General features: G+C 38.8%; 1 protein-coding gene across 1 annotated transcript; it reads right to left on the reverse strand.

Annotated features, from left to right (window-relative positions):
* Positions 1-9,213: 9,213 nt before the first annotated feature.
* Positions 9,214-10,905, reverse strand: LOC105827238 (cyclin-dependent kinase-like 2). Its single transcript, XM_012665280.1, is given in 4 exon segments — positions 9,214-9,279; positions 9,511-10,061; positions 10,064-10,725; positions 10,727-10,905. Coding segments are annotated over 4 exon segments (1,458 nt in total).
* Between the last annotated feature and the right edge of the window lie 2,506 nt (positions 10,906-13,411).

The raw sequence follows: 13,411 nt of genomic DNA on the forward strand, positions 1-13,411 counted from the left end.
AGGACAGAAGGAGCCAGCCAGATTAATAAAATGGAAAGAACCTTTCAAACATAAGGAATAGTATAAACAAAACTGAGGAAAGAAAGATATTTTAGGTTTTTTAAGGAATAGCAAGAATCGTAAGTGTGGCTGGAGTCCTGTGAACAAGGAGAGAGTGGTAGGAAATGTGCCTGGGCAGATAGGAAGGGGTCATGGTAACAATTTTGTATTTTACTCTGTTATAATGGGGAACCATGGAGCAGGGTAGTGACTGATCTGAGTTAGTTTAGCATCCAGAGTGACTCTTTTAAAATCTAAGAATAGACTGTAGGGGCCAGAATGGGATCAGAGACATCGTAGGGTGTAATTTAGGTGAGGATGGTGGTGAAGAGAGAGAGAGGCAGATAGAATCAACATACATTTTGGAAATAGAAATGACAGGGCTGGCTAATGTATTGAACACGGTGGTGGGGGAAAGCAGTGATGGATGAATATGGGGTTTGGGGAGACACCCCAACCTCTCAAAAATCTCTGCAGGAGGGGAGCTAGTGCAGGTGGAGTGATTACTGATATAAAAGGAATCAAGAATGTGCTTCACTGTGGCAAGTATTTCTGAGAGACTACATGGTATAAGTACAGAAAAATATTCATTGGGTTAGTCAATATGGATGTCATCGGTGATCTTTGGTAGCCTAGATGTCATTAGTGTGGGCAAAAGATAGTTTGGGATGGATTCAAGAAAGAATGGGTGAAGAATTGGAGACAGTGAGTAGAGACAAGTATTTGGGCAGTTTAGCTGTAAAAGAAGGTGAGAATGGGTGTGGTGGTGGAAAAGAATGTGTAGTCATGAGAGGGTTTTTCTTTGAGTTGAAGGATACTAATGCCAGAAAGAGAGGGGGTTAGGGAAGAAGTGAAGACCTTGGGAAGCCCAGGAGGAAGATGAGACCCAGAACCCCAGGGAAAGGATCATCTTAGGAGTAGGAGCAGGTCCTACACTCTAATAAGAAGAGAGAAAAATTAAAAGCACACAAATGGGGTAGGTTTGGAGGTTTGGCTGTGGGGAGATGATGGAGTTCAAACCTAACGCTACCTACTTTGTTCATTCACTCAACATACTTTTTGAGCACCAAACTATATGCAAAGCACTGCCTTAGGCTGTGGAGATACAGTAGGAAATAAAACAGATGAAAATCCCTCTCCCTGTGGAACAGAACTTCTAGTGAGTCTAAGATTGAGTGTGGAAGAGTCGGTATGGAGGTTTGAGGAGCTAGAAGAAAGCTTGAAACAAGCCTACCAGAGAAAATTGAGTTGGACCAGATCTGTGCTTTTGATTGTCAGTTAGAGATCCAGGGCTCTTTCCTGGGCAACACAGCTTCAGGTTCACTACCCTGACCTTCTGTTTCTAAATATGACTACCTTAAACATCTTTTCACCCCTTCTTGAGCCTTAGCTTCTCTGAGTGCACTAGATATGCAGAAGATGAGAAACAAATATAACCTTAATCTCTAGAAAATATTCTACTACCATGAGTTTGGAGTTACTTAGCCATTTACACAGTCTCATTAAAGATTTTCTCATAAATTCTTTGCTGATGAGCATACAAATGCACAAAGGGAAGTAAAATTCACTGGAAAGCAACCAGTGGAGAGGGGAGAGAAGGAGAGGGGAATAAACCAACCTAATGGGTGTTATGAACACTATTTGGGTGACAGGCACACCTATAGTTAGGACTCAAGCATTACAAAAATGATCCATGTAACCTAAAGCATTTGTACCCCCTTAATATTTTGAAATTAAAAAAAGATTTTCTGTCCATAGATTCTGGGCTCTTTCAAATCTCAGTTCAGAAAAAAAAAAAAAAACCAAAAACGAAACGGCCACAACAAAATAGGGTGTCAACATGTAAAACAGCAGGTACTGAGCACATGATGTGTGCCACAGGCTACCTGACCTTTTTTGTATCCTTAACCCTTACCTGATTAGAGTAAAAATCCGCTTTCCACTATTAATTTCTGTTTTGTTTGTATTTTTTGGGTACATATGACTTTTATAATCAGAAAAGGAAAAGATTTAAAACAAACACTGCCTCTAGACCAGCATTATAAAGGAACGTTATTATAGAAAATAGAATGTAGTATGTATGATGAGATAATGACATATTAATTGATGTTTTTTCCTGGTATTTTTCCACCGTACCCTTCCCCTCATTCAAGTAGCTAAACATTCACTGTCCAATAAGGTAGCCACAAGCCACAGGTGGCTTTTGAGCACTTGAAATGTGGCTAGTCCAAACTGAGAAGTGCCATAAGTATAAAATACACATTGGATATTAAAACCTTAGTATAAAAGAAGTAAAACAGCTCCTTAATAATTTTTACATTCCTCATATGTTTAAATGTTTTGGATATATTAGATTAAAATATGTCATTTAAATTAATTTCACCTGTTTCTTTTTTAAATGTGACTATAAAAAAATTTATAATTTCATATTGGCTTGCATTGGGCTTCTGTGAGACCATTCTGTACTGATTGCTTCCTCCATTTGGTCTGCTGCTACCTCTCTGACCTCATCTGCTATTCTTCTTGCATGCTGGATTCCAGTCACAGTGGATTCCTTGTTGTTCCTGCCTTAGGGGCTTTGCATTTGCTGCTCACTGGGCCTAGAATGCACTCCTGCCAGATATTCACATGGTGCACTCCCTCCTTTCCTTCCATTTTTTTATTAAAATGTCACTTTCATAGTGACATTTAATCTTCCAGCTAATCAAAAATTTAAAAATTGCAACCTTCTTTCCTACTCTCTCCCCTGTTTGATTTTTTCTCCACAAAACCCATCTGCAACTGAAACACTGGCATTTTATGTAGTTGAGTACAAGTTATGTTTGTCCCCATGAGAGTAAGGATTTTTTTCTGTCTTGTTCACTGCTGGAATGGTGCTTGATATGTAGTGATCCACTAGTAAATATTTGTTGAATGATGGAATCAATTGCCTCAGAGGAGCGATTTGATGTGGGAGGCCACAGAAACTGAGCAAGCTCACTACCTATGGTTTCCACAAGCCTAAGTCTTAAGGGAACAGAAGATTCCTGGTGCAAACAGAATGGGAGAGATGTTTGTAAAGCTAGAGGAGTCTCTACTGTGGTAGAGGGGAAATGGAGGTCCCTACAGAACTTAGATATCACAGAGGTGAAAGATGGACCCGTGAGTTAACTGAGGTTGAATTTCTACCAACTGGAAAGAAGGAAGTTTCAAAGTAAAAATCAATTTGGATTACAGAAAAGTAAAGTGAGGCTGGGTGCAGTGGCTCATGCCTGTAATCCTGGCACTCTGGGAGGCTGAGGAGAGAGGACTGCTTGAGCTGAGGTGTTTGAGACCAGCCTGGGAAATATAGTGAGACCCCATCTCTACTAAAAATAGAAAAATTAGCCAGATATCATGGCACGTACCTGTAGTTCCTGCTACTCAGGAGGCTAAGGCAGGAGGATCGCTTGAGCCCAGGAGTTTGAGGTTGCAGTGAGCTATGATGATGCCACTGCACTCTACGTGGGGTGACAGAGCAAGACTCTGTCTCAGAAAAAAAAAAAAAAAGTAAAGTTATATTATTCTTATACCAGAGTTGTGACTCAGGTTTACACACTGAGAGAAAAGTTATATATTTAATTTTAGGATTTCCTGTGCCCTTAAAAACAGAGAATAAGAGATTATGTTGTGGTCCAAATGGATTTCCTCATTGCTTCCATCTTCACTCTAGTCCAATGTCTTACATATGATCTGTCAATAAAATTCTATATTCAGAAAGATTTTCAAATAAATAGTTTCATTAGTAAGATAATCAGATTGTATCTCTTTGCCTCTGTCTCCACATGTATTTCAGTATCTATATCTATCTAGAAAATAACTTTATGTGACCAATAAAACTTCAAAGGTGAAATCTGAGAATGTGAAATGCAGACCATTCAAGAAAAAAATTGCATTCCGAGAAATTGCTAAAATGATGAATGTTACTGTATTCAATGAGTGGATATGGTAAGCATGCAACTCCTGGTTTTATGCACGTTATCTATCAGGTGATAGCTAACCCCTATCCCATTTCTACTCATACTACCTCGCCCCGTCTCTAAGACTGAACCCATTCTGCATTCACTCCCCATCCTCCATCCATACTCTGGGATGGATGTGGGCCAGAAGGAGAAGCAAGGTGATAAGGTGAAGAAATGTTTTACACATTTAGTGCATTTATTTTTCAAGCTGCAAATTTAATGGTTTGTCCCAGGGATTAAAATTGATACATTGAAGCAAAAGATAAAAAAAAATTGGCTGGATCAAGACAGCTACATCCAAATAAAATGTGCCTTTTCCACAGCTTGCTCAAACTTCTGGCATATAGTCTCGACAGTCTGGAGTTGGACAAGGCATGTTTCTTTAGTTGGGTTTATATAATTGTATAACAAACATCACTATTTTTCCCATGATTTAAAGGATGAAAAAAAGTGAATATTTTAATCAATATTTTCTAGGCCCAAGATTTTTTGTTTATTTTTCTAATTTTAGAATTAGGACAGAGATCATTGTTCTGGCAATTTGTAAATGTTGGATTGTGATGTTGGCCTATTCGTGTTTGCACCCAGAAAAAATACAGAACAGAGTCTGGGGAAGATCATTTTAGTTAGTATTCAAAAAAAGAGAATTCATTTCCTTTTGAAAAGTGCAAGCAAGGAAACAGAGGAGTGGCTTTGATGGCTTTCCAGTTGGTCTAAGACTAAACAGATCTTCAATATTCAGCTCATATTGCACAGTTCTAAAGTCAAATATAGCCTGTTAAAGGGTTCAGTCATGGAAAAGGAAATTTTTCCCAATAACTCATCTCATTTAATTTTCAAGAAATTAGGTTAAATAATAAAGGTGAACTCAACAGTGCTTCATTGCTCTAATCCTTGGTGTTTTTAATACTGTGGAATATAAAAATTGCTGCTATTCAATTAAGTAAGTTACACAGAAAGCAGAAACACTTTTATAAGTCAGAGCTATATTGCAGAAATTTTGGGACATATGCACCATCTGAAAATGGGATAATCTTATTATAGTAAAAGAAGACATCCACTAGAATGATACATTAAACCTTTCAAGAAAGTATTTTAGTTGATTTATTCTTTGTCTTGGATCTGATAAGAAGGTGTCTAAAGTAGAGAAATATGTTTATGTAAAAAATGGAAATGATTGAGTTCTATCTTTAACTTGTTCATAAACCTTTATATATGGCATCCTGTTTAGTGTAAAATGGCTCTGGCAGTCTTGAATAGCAGTCTCAATTGCCTTTCCTGTTGAATAGGTTGGGAACTGCTCCCTCTTGGTATGAACTCTGACTGTTTGTGTCACGGTCTACTTTGATGTCAGAAATCATCTTCACTGGTGATTTTTAAATGTGGTGTCCCTTTAAAATGCGATACCCCGCTGGTATCCCTATTACCCAAACAATAATATTTTAAGAAGAGAATGCATGACATTTAGTCAGGGTTTTTAGGGTATCCAACACCTGAATAATTGTACCCATTAAGTAATTTCTCATCATCCACCCCCTCCTACCCCCACCTACCTGAGTCTCTATTGTCTATTATTCCACATTCTACATCCATATGTACACATTATTTAGCTCCCACTTAAAGTAAGAACATGCAGTATTTGACTTTCTGAGTTTTTTTCACTTAAGATAATAGTCTCCAGTTCCATCCATGTTGCTGCAAAATACATGATTTAATTCTTTTTATGACTGAGTAGTATTCCATTGTGTGTGTATATATACACCACAGAAAATGAGAAATTATTAAAGAAGAAATATTCACTGCAAAACTTACATCTGTTTTAGGGAGAAACCAGAAACTGGAAACTTGGAATGCAAAGGATAGAGAACAATGTCTTGTAGCAGTGTCCTCTTTATTTTTATTAAAATGCATTGAATCATAAAATTATAGAACTGGAGGGGCCTTTATAATCATCTAGTCCCAACTTCTTATTTAATGGAAAGAAAAGACCAAGGTTAGGATGTCCAAGTGGCAGTTTGTGGTAAAGTTTGGATGATAAGATAGGTCCAAGGGTCAGGAGGTAAAGCCTTGTCTACCATGCCAACACAGTGCACTGGGACTTCTTCATTATACCTCTTATTATTCTTTTATCTCTTTCACTTTCAGAGTATTTTTTCACACACATAGAGATGATAATTTAAGAATATACTGTGTAAGCCAATTTTTATTGATTCTCAGGTTTTCGTACCAGAAAAATGTCCTATAGTATGTACAAACACTCATAACCAAACTTGAATTCAATCATAGTGACAGAAGTCAGATATAAAAATAAAAGAATTACATCAGTTGTAATTCAGAATACAGGAGGATTGCCAACTTATGACTTAAAAATCATTTTAGGAAAATGTATTTTCAAGAGGCCATTAATCAGATGTTCAAGTTCTAATTCATCAAGAGAAGTATTCCTCATGCACTAGAGATAGAATCTGATGGTTTTGCTAATTCTTTTTTTTTTTTAGAAAGCAATGTGAGAACATAATTTTTATTCACATAGTGTTAAGCACCCACTTCTAATGCAAAAACACTTAATGCAAAACAATAGAGAAAAATCCATTTAGTCCAGTTCACGAAGACTAGCCTAAGCCCTAGGAGCGGCGCCCTGGTGCCCGTGGCTATGTCAGACCAGGGAGGGCTTAGAAAACAAGTCAGTCACATTTTTCAGTCTAGTCTGACTCACAGCGCAGCACAGATCCAGACCTACGTGGTAGCACAACTGAGATCAGGGAACGATAAAGAGAGTCATGTAAGAAAGTACATGCGAGTTCCCATTTCAGTGGGAAGTCAGATACTATAACCAAGCGAGGGATTCTCAGTCGGGGAGCCAGGTCCCAGCCTGGTCTGTCACAGCGTTGACCAGTTAGTCTTTACAAGACATGTCATTTTATGACCATGCTGCTCCTGTCACCAGCTACACAAGGAAATTAATTTGCCACCTCTATATCGAGTGTCCCCAAAAAAGAATTAACAAATTATTTCAAACTTATTTGTTACACACCACACCGTGGTGGATACGTTATTTATAGTCTCTCAATTAAAACCATCTATGGAGCCTGGTAAGATAATATTTATTAACGTTAAAGTATACACACACACAGAAAGCCCGTTGCCACCCACTAGTGCATACACATATTCCCTACTAGTATGAGACTAAATCATAGCCTTGTAAAGACGGACTAACCTTAAACTGAAAAAAAGGATTATTTTGGTTCAGTATCTTCGGCCCCAATTTGCAAAATCTTTTCCTGGTAGTTCTGCCAAGGTTCTAACCAGATATGATCCTCAAGTCTCAACTTGAACTACTAGTAAATAATTTTTAGCTCCTTAATTCTAAAGCTCACGAGGTGTTTTAATAGGCAAAAGATACCAAAAGCAAGTATAGAAATTGGAACGTAATTGATCCTAGGACCTCAAACATTGAGCTGATATTTTCACACTGATCTTAAATAAAAATAGCATTTAAATGAGCTGGAGTGCCATTTGACTTCAAGTATTTTCTGCTTTCCATGCTGTAGAGTCTATTCTTTAAAGTAAAAACAAAATAATAACATTTTAATGTGAAGCCTATTAATATCAATTCACTAATTTTTCCAGCATGTCAGCCATACTAACCTCGTGAAACATCTGGTCAGAGGTTAAAGATAGAGCTTTTAAATCAAGACCAAATTTTAATTTAACCACCACCTATGGACTTGGACATTGAAACCCCTTATTTGCCTCCTCCTGAATGTCCTACTCTTTTGAGGCTCAGTGTCTAAGGTCAGAATTTCAATATTAAGCTCAGAGTTATAAAGAAAAGTTCTAGTTAAATTCTTGGGCTAAGTTCTAGTCAATGCCTTTGGGGGAAAAACAACACACTATTAATTGATTAGGGCAAAAGACCCCAATTCTGGTTCCCTTAACCACACCATTCTCTAAAACGATAACTGCAGAGCATGGCTGAAAACCCAGACTCCAAGAATCTGGAGCCAAACTCGTTTGTCCCTCCCACCTGAGCAGTTTTGGACCATGCATTAGAAAAGGTGTAGGGAATGTGAGCAAATGACTTTGCACCTTAGTGAAAAGTTTTTGGGAAGGCCTAAGTGTCTGAGGTAACAAGGAGACAAGAATTGCTCTGGGTTCTGTCTAATATCAACCTCAAACTACCAGTGGACAAGAGTGGAGTCCCTAATAATGGACATGCCCTCCCCAGAGTCTCTTCAGTTGGGTGGTTCAATAGCAATTGGAACCACAGAAGAGTGATGGGTCCTGATTAATAGGTAACCCTGCTTTCCATTGCCTGGTTTTGTATGGATACCTCTTTTTTCAGTGAGAAGCACGGTACTCCACTCCACAATATACCCACAAGATCTCCTTCTCCACTCTTGTTCCAATTGTGTTCCTTCACACAGGAACATTAGCACCAGAATCTTACAATGCCCAGAACTACCCATTGCCAGAGTTGTACTAAGTCATTAGAAATAAAAGGTTTTACTGCTAGATTTGCATTAGTGCGGTTCTTAGAAGATCAGCAGAGAGGCCAGATTCCCATAATACACTGATCGAACATCAACAATAATCACAGAAACCAAGGATGTACATCTATCCATGGATAGCAGTTACATATCCCCTTAATGCCTGGAAACAAGTAAGATTTTTAAGTGTGTTTTTATAGTTAAGTTAGGGTAAAGGAAACATTTTCTCTTGCTGATCCTAGTTTTTATCGCTTACCCCACTGAACCCACTCCTAAATAAATGTACACATTTATACAGATAACACACAAAGTTCAGTGCATGGATACATGACCTTTTATAATGTTTCTCTCTCTCTTTTTTACATACTTTTAATCTTTAACTTCAAATATACAATCTACTCACAGTAAATACACATTCGTGGAACAAGAACTGTAACACTATTCTTTCATCAGCTATATCTTGAAATAGCATCGGTGGACTTGAAAGGCGACAGGCTAAGAGTTGGGGAGGGGCCCTTGTTCAGTCTTCGTATTTGGAAGTCTCTGTCTCTCCTTCCTCTGCAAGGCCTTTCTCAGAAAACACGGGTGGTTCAGAAGGAAACAGTCAAACCCACAAATCTCTCCTCCTAGGATATCAGCATTCTTGTTGCATAGGATGTCATCTCAAATGCTAGAGCAGCATCCAGTTCAGAACCAAAGTGATCTCAGTGCTGGTGTTCCATTCGAGGCAAATCAGGCTCTGAGTCATCTGACAGGGGAGCTCCTGATACCTGATGTAATGCAATACTGGGGGTGTGGAAGTCAACAGCAGCCAGAGAAGGAATTCGAGATTCTGAAAGAATTTTGTTTTCTTTCTTTACTAGCTTTGGATTTCGAGCTTTGCCTTCCAAGGCTCTTAGTTCAGGGAGATGATTATAGTTTAGTTCAGGCAAACGGACATCTGTCTTGGAGTATTCTCTTCTTTTCTTATTTGCCTGAAGGAGGCCCTTTTCACTAGAGACTGATGTGTTCACATTAATATTATAAATGCTTGATGGGGAATGTTTATTCTGTTTAACAAATGGAATACTATACTTCTTAGTTTTCTCATCCACTCTGTAACTCTGAACTGCTGGTATAGTCGCCACTCCAGAATTAATCCTGGGAACAACTACAGAAAGGTTGTGCGTAAGTAGGGGAATTGCCATGCCTGGGTTCCTTGTGTGATCCGTGGTGACATTGCTGCCATCTCTGAGGCTTGTTGAAGGCACTGTTTTGACATAGCTGGCCCCATTGTCATGGAGACAGCTGGCATTTGAAATTCTACTGCCTTTTTCAACTTTTTGTCCATCAATTTTTGGCCCTTTTGTTTTAAATACTTTATAATCCTTAATTTTAGGATCAGCATTGGTATCCTACACTACAAGTGTTTTTCTTTCTTCACCTAAGGAATCATCTTTTTCCTTTTCCTTCTTTCTGTTTTGGGATTTTTTAGATAAAGAAATATTTCTGGCATCTTTATGTACTTTTAACTGTAGTTCCTGAGAAAACCTCTCAGCAAATCCATCCATTTGAAAAAATCATGGTGTAGGAGCTCGGCACAGAAGGGCCTTTTGTCTGGGTCACTATGTAAGCATTTCTTTGCTAAATCTATCACCACATCAGGAAGCTTAGGATAGCGTCTTTCAAGAGGTTCTGTTTCCTTGATTTCAGGCAATCTTACTCCAGCAAACACAGGATTTTTATAGAACAGCTCCTGATGTCTTGGAATTAGATTACCTAAACACATCATAATATGATACAGCTGATCAATATCAGAATCTCCAGGAAATAGGGGTTCCCCCATGAGCATTTCAGTTACCAAACAACCAATGGCTCACACATCAACAGCCTTGCCATACTTGACATCACCAACCAATAGTTCTGGAGCTCTGTACCAGCTGGTCGCCACGTAATCAGTATAGACCTCCCCAGGAGCTGCCAGAGTCCGTGCAAATCCAAAATCACATAACTTGACAACACCAGACTGGGAGACTAATATATTCTCTGGCTTTATATCTCTGTGTATGATATTGTGACTGTGACAGAATCCAATTCCATTAATAATCTGAAACAAATACTTTTGAACTACTTTGTAGTCTAGTCCATTTGGAAAGAGCTCCAAGTCATCAAGTACTGTGTGGTCAACAAATTCAAAGACTAGGTACCATCGTTTTTTTTTCTTACACACTTCCAACATGCCTCAGTTGCTTTAGTAACTTGATTTCTCGCATTGCAATTTTTTTTACCATTTTGTCATCATCACTTTCTAAGAACTTCTTTATGGCCACAATTCTTCCACTATCTTTATTCCTACACTTCATCACCATTCCATAACTTCCTTCTCCAACCAATCCTAGGTTCTCATATTTTTCCATTTTAATTTAAAACCAGCAGGATCTTTTTTTGTGTTTCTTCAAATCTTTTTGCATGGAAAGACCCAAAGGTTTTCAGCTTGGAAACAATTTTGGGGTGAAACGCATCTCTCTCATGGGTCTCGAAGACGCTGACTAACACACCAGCAATTCCAGGGCCGCCGTGCTGTCCTCCGCGCTCACAGGCACGGTCCTGGCTGAAGCAGGCAGCGGGGCGCAGGGAGCGCGGCCCGCCGCAAGCTCACTCTTAGGAGGACCACGGGCCGCATGCTGTCGTCTAGGCAACGACCTCACTCTGTCCCCACCATAGGCGCGAAGTCTCCAGAGAGAGACACGGCCCAGGTCAGAATGCATCCACGGCAGGCGCCTGTCAGGGCCAAGGCCTGTAGAGAAATTAGCTGGCGTGAGAGGGCACCACCTCCCAGCTCGGCCGGCGCCCCCCGCGAGGCCGTGAGCCTGCATGGCGCCTGCCCGGTTTTGCTAATTCTTTATAATAGGAACAGTTAACAGGGACACAGTTGCAGTCAATAAGCTGTCTCCATAATTGAGTCTTAAGCTTCTGAATTTGTCAACAATAATAAAGGGTACAATTAGAAAGTAACTAGGGAAACAATAATGGTTGTGCTTTTAATGAAGACTGAGACTGTTTTACAAACTCCCTGCAATTAGTTTTTGTGTGCTAGCAAATCTTTTGTGAGTCCTACAAAATTATGGGCTATATCCTGTCTGAATGTTATTGATGCCTGTCTCTAATATACAGAACAATTAAGAAAGATAGATAAAGAAATAGGACTGGTGAGGTAAAAATAGAGATAATTGAAAACTAAGAAGAGTCATTTCCATCATCCAAAAAGTGATAATGGAATTCAGCATGTAATCTGCTATTATTCATCATGTTATTCTGTGATCTAATACCAGATTAATCAATGGAAGATTTCATCCATCATAATGGACTTAATGTTCCTCACAACCAGAATCACTGTGGGAGGTTAGATTAGGGTCAATAAGTTCCTGAAAGATTCAAACATTATCCTCGGAAACATTAATGATGTGTATATTGGATCATGCATTTGGCCAATTATTCTACTTCAGTTTTATGTGAACAACTACATCATCACTACACATCATTTGACAGAGAAGAAAAAAAAACATAATTGATTTAATTAATGAAGTTCAGAACAACTGATCTTCATAATAACTTTCGGATATAGACCGGTCAGAGATCTCTATACCCTTTTGGCTAGATGAAGATTCCGAAACTGAGAGGTGAAGCAACTTGCCTAAGAGAAGTTAAAGGTCCTTGTCTTCCTATGTCACATCTTTTAATTTTCTTTAGTTGCTGAATTTCACCTCAAACCAAACATACTTTTGGCTCCAAATTGAGTTACAAATTCTATTAAATATCAAATACTGTATTCTTATATACAGATTTACAATTTATCTTTCAATGTGTGCAACATAGCTACAACTTTCTGAATTTAAATAAAGTTTCACATTTCATTGTATGTTAGATATCTTGGGGATATTCTGATTCATAAGGTACTTGGTTGAAGGGTGGCTTATTCTTAGGGAGCACTCTTCATAGTTTTCAGAAGGTTATTTTTCAGATTTATGATTCAATTTTTTTTTTTTTTTTGAGACAGAGTCTCACTTTTGTTGCCCAGGCTAGAGTGAGTGCTGTGGCGTCAGCCTAGCTCACAGCAACCTCAAACTCCTGGGCTCAAGCGATCCTCCTGCCTCAGCCTTCCAAGTAGCTGGGACTACAGGCATGCGCCACCATGCCCGGCTAATTTTTTCTATATATTTTTAGTTGTCCGATTAATTTCTTTCTATTTTTAGTAGAGATGGGGTCTCGCTCTTGCTCAGGCTGGTTTCAAACTCCTGAGCTCAAACAATCCACCCGCCTGGGCCTCCCAGAGTGCTAGGATTATAGGCGTGAGCCACCGCCCGGCCGGCCTGTGATTCATTTATTAATAGAAAGGACGTAGGAAAACTTTTCCTTCAATTCAATGTCAATCTAAAAGAAAATTATTTTAGTGAATTGACACTCAGAGTTTTAATGAAAGTAGTTTTCTGCCACAAACCACCCGTTCAGGGCGTTGCAACATTAAAAACAATTCAAAGATTCAAGCAAATCAATACTGAGGTCTAAAGTGTTGATTGTTGAAGATATGGATTACCAGAGCCAGGGAGCACTATTTGAATAACTTTATCCCCAGAGGAAAAAAGGACAACAAAAATGGGTTGTATTAGAATACTTGCAAATCTTTCATAAATATAACCTCCTTATCCTTGAGGGTTCCTAGATTCCATGAAGGAAAATTTCTTAAAACTCCTCAGAGGATTTTCTAAAAATGTCACCTTGCTTTATAAGTTAGATCTGCTCAGTCTGGTCTGGCACTGAAGAACAGACTAGTTACAATTTTACGGATGGAGTTGAAAATTGGTCCATTTTAATGGCTTGAGAAGGATGTTGGACCCAGGTCTGAGAGCCTAGGTGTTTGGAAGT

The sequence above is a fragment of the Propithecus coquereli genome, unplaced genomic scaffold (assembly GCF_000956105.1).
Source record: "Propithecus coquereli isolate 6110/MARCELLA unplaced genomic scaffold, Pcoq_1.0 Scaffold99, whole genome shotgun sequence".
Taxonomy (NCBI): domain Eukaryota; kingdom Metazoa; phylum Chordata; class Mammalia; order Primates; family Indriidae; genus Propithecus; species Propithecus coquereli.